The sequence below is a fragment of the Aplysia californica genome, unplaced genomic scaffold (genome assembly GCF_000002075.1).
Source record: "Aplysia californica isolate F4 #8 unplaced genomic scaffold, AplCal3.0 scaffold00037, whole genome shotgun sequence".
In the NCBI taxonomy this organism is placed as follows: domain Eukaryota; kingdom Metazoa; phylum Mollusca; class Gastropoda; order Aplysiida; family Aplysiidae; genus Aplysia; species Aplysia californica.
Genome location: NW_004797307.1, coordinates 2056962 through 2066049, shown reverse-complemented (window position 1 = coordinate 2066049; position 9088 = coordinate 2056962). Strand labels below are relative to the sequence as shown.

Genomic DNA, 9088 nt, shown 5'->3' with positions numbered 1-9088 from the left:
CTCCCTACCAGTCAGGCCCATACCCCCACCACCCCATGGGGCCCATGGGACAAGGGGGCCCCCCACCCCAGCAGTACCCCGGAGCGGGACCCCAGCAGCCCGGCGGCCACTACCCTGGCTACATGAACCAGCCAGGCCAGTACCCGCCCCACTCGGGGGCCGCCCAGGGCCAGTACCCCGGCATGGGACAGCAGCCTCAGCAAGGGTACCCGCCCTACAGCGGAGGGCCCCAGGGGGCGCCCCACTATCCTGGCCAGCCCCCCATGGCGCCCCAGCCCTACCCCGGCCAGTACCCGCCGCACCAACAGGGAGCCCCAGGGGCTGCACCCCCGCAGGGAGCCCCCAACATGGCGGCAGGAGGACCCCGCCCCCCCATGCAACAGGCGGCAAATGCCACGGGTAAGTTTTCACCCCAGTGTGGGTGTCTGTGTGTGGGTTTTATTGTGAGTGAGTGTTTGTGTTGCTGTGAGTGTGTGTATGTGTGTGTGTCGCTGTGAGTGTACATGTGTTTGTGTGTGTGTGTGTGTCGCTGTCAGTGTACATGTGTGTGTGTATGAGCCTCTGAGGGCACTCCTAAAGTCACACACATTTATTTTTGATCCATCTCTGAATAGTTTTTTGCTGGTAGAATTTAGTGCGATTTAGGAAATTAAAAAGGTTTCAAAGGGGGGGTTGGGGTGTGTGATTATATTACACCTCACTTATTGTGTGGATTGACTATTGTATTGTGTAGATTTTGCACGTATATTATCCTGTAGGTATATTTGTGTTGTCTCTTGAGTAGTGTGTGGATGTATATTGAACAGTACATGGTTATGACTTCCTTGTAAAGATGTTCTCTGTCTTTATTGTTGAGTGCTTGGAATGTTTATTGATCCGAATCACTGACTTGACTGAAAGTTGATCTTTCTATTTTATCCTAGTTAAGAATTGCACTTCGATTTTTAAGTAGCTGGGTTTGGGTTTTTTTTTGGTTTTTAATTAGGATGAGACTCTATTCTGGCATGAAGTGATCATAACTGGCATGTATTTAGAAATGGTAGTTGAATAGGTCATGTACATAGTCACCATCCCTTAATAAATATGAACAATTCCATTTTTTAAAATAACTTACCATGTAGAGCAGATTTAATTAAATAAAATTATTCATGTCCTTTTGACAGAGGCCCTATTCTATTTTTTACTAGGTGTATGTCAATAATAATTATTATTATTATTGTGCTCTTAGAAATGTCAATGAGACACATTGATAGCAAGTACAAAATGAAAGACTAAGAATTTTTTCTAAAAGATAGCTCGCTAAAAGAAAGAAAAGAGACCAACCCTATTGATTGGTGTCTTTGTCTTGTTGATTGCTTGTTGTATTTGGAAAGATGTACATGTACACACCCGCCCACAACCGCACCACCCTCTCCCATTTCTCCCATGTGTCAAGTTGTATCTGTGTGAGGCCACCAGCCATTTGGTTCCTTCCCCTCCATCCCAGTTTTGCCTTGTACTTTGTGTTCTTGACAACCCTTCCCACTGCCAGCTCTACAGTACTGTAGTTTACCATATGAATAACAGCATCATAGGTACTTTATCATGCAGATTAGGATTTTTAGATGTACAGTATTATATTATTATTTAGTGACTGTTGTTGCATAAAAGAAGACCATTTTTTATGATTTTTGTTTTTAAGTAAACACTTAGATCTTTTGCTTTACGTTTTTATACTTCCCGTAGAGGGCTCTAGTGGCCTAGAGATTAAGGTATTGGCCTCTCATTCAAAAGTCTCGGGTTTGAATCCGTGTAGCGACAGAAAAATGTTCTTCCCTAAAATTGTCTCCTTTCTTCACCTCCTTCCCAGCTCTCTAGCTATGTTCTTTCGTCTGCTTTCGTCTCCTCTTTCTGCCCCACCCCCTCACCTCCTTTGCCCCTTCCTCTGGGCTCCTGACTCTTTCTGCAGCCTTCCTACTGCTTCTCCTTGACTCATTCTTACAGCTGTCTTTCAGCCACACCCCTGTTCCTTTGATAGGAAAGATCTAGTCCTTGCCTTCACGGACAAGGGTGAAAAAATCTTGGAAGGCCTGTGTGCAAATTGCGCACGTTAAAGATCCCTTGGTGGTCTAAAATAAAATCAATAAGAGTAGGCTTCGACCACCACCCGAGCAAAGTTCAAAATTTCCTATCAACTGAAAAAGTTTAATGGGACCCGAGCGCTCATAATACCTTATGCAATTGCGAGCGCCGTAAAACACTTTATTTAGAAAGAAGAGTTGTTTGAGGAAAAAAGAATTGATTTGTTCGGCTGGTGAATTGTAAGAGAGATGTTCCGATAGGTGGTTGGCGGGTGCTATGCAGTAGTTTGCTTCTACTTTCCTATCAAGCATCTATCGTCCTGAACTCTCGTCCTCCTTTTTCGTGTTTGTTTCTCTTGTAACACTCACTAATCTTCGGCACTTATATGACTTTATTGTGTTGCAAGTGCTATAAAACGCTATAAACTAAATACAAAATGTGCCCATGTAGATATTTGTGAGAGAAACTGACGTTGTTCTGTTGTGTGTGTTGCTTTAGGTGCAGGAGGCCAAGGGGAGTCCCAGGAGCAGCCGATGATGACCTCCCCGGCCCCACCCCCGGCCAGCAAGTAGAGGAGCAGCAGCAGGACGTCAGCGACCACCCTCCTACTTACACTCCACACCATCAAGCCGTCACCTGAGCCTAGGACTGACTGGAGCAGGCAGAGCGGGACACGACCCAGTGCACTGCTGTTTGAATTGGAAAAAACCATGTACTGGGTTCTAGCAAATTCATGTTTTATCATACTTTGGAAAACAAGTTTAAAAAAAATAAAAAAATTTGGGCTAAGATTCAGTTGAAATTGTCCATTCTGAACATGGTTTGTGTATTTGTTTAATATACAAGATATTCAAAGGTATATAATTTATAGGGAGCGAAGTAGGTGGGAGTGGTTGGAGGAGGAGGTGGAGATCTGTATTGACCAAAGTGTCTGTGCAAGTCACTGACATTTGAATGAAGAACGGTCGTGTTGGGTGTACGATGTGCTCAAGTGAAGTAGATGGTGTCCAGTAGAAGAATTTGTGGGCTGACCGACCACGAGGATGGTGGAGTGAAATGATTTTTGTGGAACAAGGGAGGGGAGGAAGGCGTGTAGGTTTTGGAATAGAGGGACAGAGTAGAGTGGTTGAGGTTGTACGAGTGATGAAATGAGTGATGGAAGGAAGTGTTTGTGAGGAGAAGTTAGTGGTGAGTGGAGTAATCCTCAAGTCCCAGGATATGATTACAGAAAAAAAATGCACTCTCTCTGTTTCTCTCTCTCCGTTCTAGTGAGACAGAGGTCAATTTATCAGGTAGAACTGTGTTCTAAATGAAGGGAGCGTCATTGTTTTTTTCAAACCTGGCAAGGAGTGAGTGGAACCCATGTGGGAGACCACGGTCTAGACTCGATTGTGTATTTGTAGATAAATACTTTGAATACAGTACAGCATCCATTTCTTTTTTCCATGTTGTTGCCTATTGTCTTACTTTTATTTTTCTAGGAACCCCGACTGACTGAGTGACACCTCAGGGAAACGGGGAAGGCAAATTCTTTATATTTCAAGGGAATTGTAAATGATTGTGGGGTTTTTCCGTATTTGGTTTCTTTATCGAAGAATGAACTCGTTCTCATTTCGGTGTGGAAGTTGTCTTTTTTTTTTGATAGACCGATAGAGAGAGAGAACAACTAGTGGGGTATTTTTAGGGAGAGCTACCGTTGTATGTGAACCAGAAAAGAGTGAAGTGCAGAAGGAAATGTTGCACCAGAAGATCTGTGTGTACATACGTAACACGCGTACCACTTTTGTGCTCATCTTTTGTGTATCTCTCGGCGCTGTACATACCAATCCTATTGTCATTGTGTTTTGTAGCTGTTTCATATTTTTTAAAGTCCATTTTTCCAAGTTCTTCATTCATAAATAATCCAAGTGTTTATTTTCTCGCCAAATCATGTCACGAAAGTTCTGGAGATGAGAATCTTTTGTTGTTGGTCTTCTGCCGAGACTAAAGCTTGGCATGTTTGATTAATTTCTTGTAAATATATCCTCCACACGGCTGCTCAGTTGTTTTTTTTACCCTTTTTTTTTCTTTAGGGGTTGGGGGGTGGGGTTGCTCTTTTTCAGGGTGGCTGACATCTAAGTCATTTGTCGTGCACTAGACTGTTCCGGGTGGGAATGTCTGTTGGGTTATGGAGGGGCAGCAGTTGGCCTGGTATTGTACATCTCTGTCTTCATGGAATGTTTTATTGTAATCTTGGCCAGCTGCAGTGTTGCTCATCTAGCATTTTCTTTTCTATGCTTTTTTTTTGACAGCTTAAAAAGTAAAAGGGAGATTTTTAAAAACAACTTGAAATTGTTTTAAGTTCAAAAGTGAGCCCCCCCCCCCTGCCACACCCCCACAGTTTTTCAGAAACTATTGGGAAAGGCATTTACAATTTATCTGTACATGTTATATTTTTGTCATAAAATTAGTTACAGCTTTTTTCTTTCTCTTTTTATTTATTAGATGTACATGTCGTTATTTCTGTTGTATTGTTTATTTTTATTTGTGCACAAGGAGGAAATGATTAAAAAGCCGTAATAAAGCAGTGGTGCTAAGTGTTCTTGTTCTGGTCAAGTTTTTGTTTGTGTGGTATGTGGGTCGTGAAGTTATGTGTGACTGTTGGAGTTGAAGGCATTTTGGAGGTGGTTGGCGGGTGTTCTGGTGTGGTTTGCTGGTCCTCTTTTTTCCTTCTTTTTGGTGTTTGTTTTCTCTCTTGTAACACCTTTGTTGGTGGTTGGCGGGTGCTCTGGTGTGGTTTGCTCCCTCTTTCCTATCAAACATCTCTCATCCTTGTCTCCCCTCCTTTTTTGTGTTTGTAACTCTCTAGTAACACCTAATTTTCAGCACTTATAAGACCTTATTGTGTTACAAGTACCGTAAAATTCTTACAAAAAATTGTAACACCTTTAATCTTTGGCATTTATTATAATTAATATAATACGACCTAATTGTGTTGCGTTGCAAGTGCCGTAAAACTTATTAAATTTTCGTGTCCCTGTTGAAGTTAAGGACATTAGGAAGGGTGAGTGGGTGGTTGGCGGGTGCTCTGGTGTGGTTTGCTCCTTCTTTCCTACCAAACATCTATCGTCCTTATCTCTCTCCTCCTTCTTTTTTTGTGTTTGTTACTCTCTTGTAACACCTCTAATCTTCGGCACTTATATGACCTTATTGTGTTGCAAGTGCCGTAAAACTCTTACTAAAACTAAACAAACTAAAGGAAGGGTGCTACTGAGGACTTGTTGCTGTTGTTTTGAGGTGGGTGGGTCAGCACCTGTGGTGGGTGGGTCAGCACCTGTGGTGGGTGGGTCAGCACCTGTGGTGGGTGGGTCAGCACCTGTGGTGGGTGGGTCAGCACCTGTGGTGAAGTGTGGAGTTGTGCACTTTGCAAAAAAGACCCGAGTTCGATTCCATGTTGGGAGAATTTGTATGGAGTATCTTGGTTGTTCTACCGAGACGTATCCTGTCCCAGACTCGGGTCCTAGTTTGCTATACTAGAACAACAGGCAGTATTGAGGCCTGCTTCCTAAATTATGTTAATTGGGTCGATGGAGGTGTAAAACTCCTACATCTTTAAAAAAACAACCAACAAATGGGTTGTTGCTGGGTGCCATTGGTAGGCTACATCATCCAACTCTTGACTTATCCTCAGTTCGTTTTGTTTGTCTTGCTTTCCCCAGCATTAAATCACAGCTGGGAATGGCCTAAAGACACTTCAGTCAGTAGCACAGCCCTGGTGGGGGTAGTTTTGTGGTATATTGATAATCATCATAAATGTTCCAAGTGAAAGAGCACGCAGCGAACCCTTTTGAAGTAATCCTTTCCTTTAGTTATTTCCCTTGAACTATAAGAATATTTTCAGCGTCACAGATCCGATATCGATATAAATGACCCCCCCCCCCCAAAGGCAACCCAAAAAACAACAAAAAGAAGAAAAAAACCCAAAACAAACAAACAAAAACTTGCTCATTTATGAATTTGCCAATGGTCAAGTTACTTTGCATGGCACCAACTCTCTGATGGTACCCTGTGGGCCAGCGACCAAACATAAACGATTTCTTAAATAAAAAATCTTGATCTACGTACAACATGGTAGGCACACATGATCAGTACAATGAACGATTTACAATATTATAATTCTAACCTACAAACTGCTCAATTTGAGACCATAATCAATTACATGTACCTATCTATCTATCGACCTTTTCATCATATAATTATATAAAGCAGGTTTCTGGTTACTCTGCAGACACATTAACAGCTTGACAGCAATCCCTCACAAGATCTTCACACGACTTCTGGTCCCACCACGGTCTTGCAGAATCACAATTCTATGGCTACAACTAGTACAACACGCTTGCTCAGAAGCAAAAAGGTTTCATCTGTAACGTTAACGTATCGCAGATGGAACTTTTTTGCCTCCCAGGGTGCGACATCTACTCTGCTTCTGCTGATGCTGGCTAAAGATAAGAAAGAGGAACGTACATGTACGCTTAGACATTCACAGCACAGCACAAGGTCAAGAATTTTCTTATTTCTCTAGTAAACATACGAGCGTAATTCAGATATGTATATTATGTATCATATAAGAATGTCATTTTCCCCATTCTCCACCTTTTCTTATACTTATACACAGACGCTACCAAGTCAAAATCTGTCTTGTTCTCTCTCTCTCTCTCTCTCTCTCTCTCTCTCTCTGTCTGTCTGTCTGTCTGTCTGTCTGTCTGTCTGTCTGTCTGTCTGTCTCTCTCTCTCCACACACACACACACACACACACACACACACACACACACACACACACACACACACACACACACACACACACACACACACACACACACACATGCACACAACACGACACATCCTGTACGACAATCCAGGCTTGACCACTAGTCTTGCCACTGTGACAGACAGGGTGTGTAGGCGAGGCTTGACCACTGGTCAGTGTGTGTGACGAGGCCCGGCTGTCGTCATGTGGAGTGTAGGAGTGCCAGGAATGGCGCTATTTTCTCTTGGCCTTCTCGGACATTTTGCTCTCAGTAAGTGGCGCTGCCGCTGTATAATATGTGAGGCGTACTGACACAATGACTTACTTCTCAGATACTAGCCATAAGGACAAAGATACATCACATTTTTTCCGGTTGAGTTTATACAATATATTTGTATGAAATGATAAAAGAAATATCAAACTTAAAGAAAATGGCATCCGTTAATGACCTACAAATTTGACCCCTGTGCCGATTTTTGTCCCGTATCTCTATCATTGGACTGCGAGAAATAACTCATTTTGTCACCATACTTCACATATGTAGATATTTTACGACCCCATCGATACAATTTAGATCGCTGAAGAGGAAGCGGGCTGCTTCGATCCTGCATGTCAGGGTCAAATCCGGCTAAGAAGGCTACAGCATTTCAGCAGAAAGACTGAGACACTCAAAGATTTAAAAACTCCTTAGAACCCCCCCCCCCCCCCCCCCACCCCATAACGAAAATCGAACTCATGTCTCTTGCGTGCGATGACGCGACACCTTACAGCTACTCTCACAGACGAACGTGGAGGAAGTGGCATCAGGTACTCAGCGTCAGCGTCTGTGGTGTAGCAGTTAGGCACTTATCCGTCGCATGCAGGAGCTCGAGTTCGATTCCCGAGTGGGGAAAGGGGGGGGGGGGAGAATTAAAACTTCTATCAAGTATCTCGGTGTGACTGCTGAGATGTTGCAGCTTTCTCAGACCAAATTGGTCCTGACAGGCTCGGTCGAAGAAGCCCGCCTCCTAAATGGTTTAAATTTTGTCTATAGGGGCGTAAAACACACATCATATATGATATATATTATGTATTTAGATATAGGGTGAGAGATAGTAAGAAGATAGATAGATAGATAGATAGATAGTCAAAAGATAGATAGATAGATAGATAGATAGATAGATAGATAGTCAAAAGATAGATAGATAGATAGATAGATAGATAGATAGATAGATAGATAGATAGATAGATAGATAGATAGATAGAGAAAGACAGATAAATAGATAGATAGATACATGTAGGTAGATAGATAGATGGATAGATAGATAGATAGATAGATAGATAGATAGATAGATAGATAGATAGATAGATAGCAACTTCACTTTAATCGTCTTAATAGACTGTTAAGCTGCCGAGCGAATATTTTTTAAAACAGAAGCCCAGACAAATTAACAAAGAGGAAGACTATAGCAGAGAGGTATGAATACTCGGTAACACAGAATGGCACACAGACTTTACTAAGAACAAACCACAAAGCCCTGACAGAAACCAACGGTTCCCTTCTAGAATTCGAACATTCCAGATATATATGTATATAATATGACGAGCATCATGAAATATAAAACCTTGGCTAAGAGACACGAATGGAGCAGCGCATTGCAGGGCCGGAAGACTGACACACAGAGACATGGAATTATGTAACAAAAGATTCCTTATCTGCGACATCGTGTCAAAAGTGTCTTGAGGACAATAGGATCGACAACAGTGAACCCTTTTGCTGATTTGGTTGAAGAAAGAACTTTCCCAAGCAAACATGTATGAAGGACTGTAACTTGTTCACCATTTGCTTTGTTACTTTTCATGTTTCCAATCCATACAGCAATACACTTTTTATATATTTGTATTTGAAATCCTGATCTTCGTACTTGTCTGGATATCTGCGGTTTGCGTCAATCAAAAGAGTATATTATTATTGTGTATGCAAGTTCATTAACTCAAGTTGATATGAAGGTATTTAAAATCATTAATAGCTGTACTGTGCGGGAGAGGACATTATATAGATATCATCGTCATCTTTCTTACTTCTTCTTCTTCTTCTTTTTCTTCTTCTTCTTCTTCTTCTTCTTGTTCTTCTTGTTCTTCTTCTTCTTCTTCTTCTTCTTGTTCTTCTTGTTCTTCTTCTTCTTCTTCTTCTTCTTCTTCTTCTTCTTCTTCTTCTTCTTCTTCTTCTTCTTCTTCTTCTTCTTCTTCTTCTTCTTCTT

At 42.0% G+C, this 9088-nt stretch overlaps 2 protein-coding genes across 2 annotated transcripts in view; both read left to right on the top strand.

The window, feature by feature from the left end:
- Nucleotides 1–4638, top strand: LOC101845672 (calcium-binding protein P; the record flags this gene model as incomplete). The annotated part of the gene is given in 2 exon segments (XM_005091909.2): nt 1–399; nt 2560–4638. Coding segments are annotated over 2 exon segments (473 nt in total), but the record flags the coding sequence as incomplete, so codon positions are not given.
- Nucleotides 4639–6964: 2326 nt separating this feature from the next.
- The window catches only part of LOC106014222, a 30959-nt gene continuing 28835 nt past the window's right edge, over nt 6965–9088 (top strand). Inside the window, exon 1 of the mRNA XM_013091463.2 lies at nt 6965–7119. Within this exon, the coding sequence (XP_012946917.1) occupies nt 7053–7119 (67 nt within the window). The 5' untranslated portion in view covers nt 6965–7052. The remainder of the gene's footprint in view (nt 7120–9088) is intronic.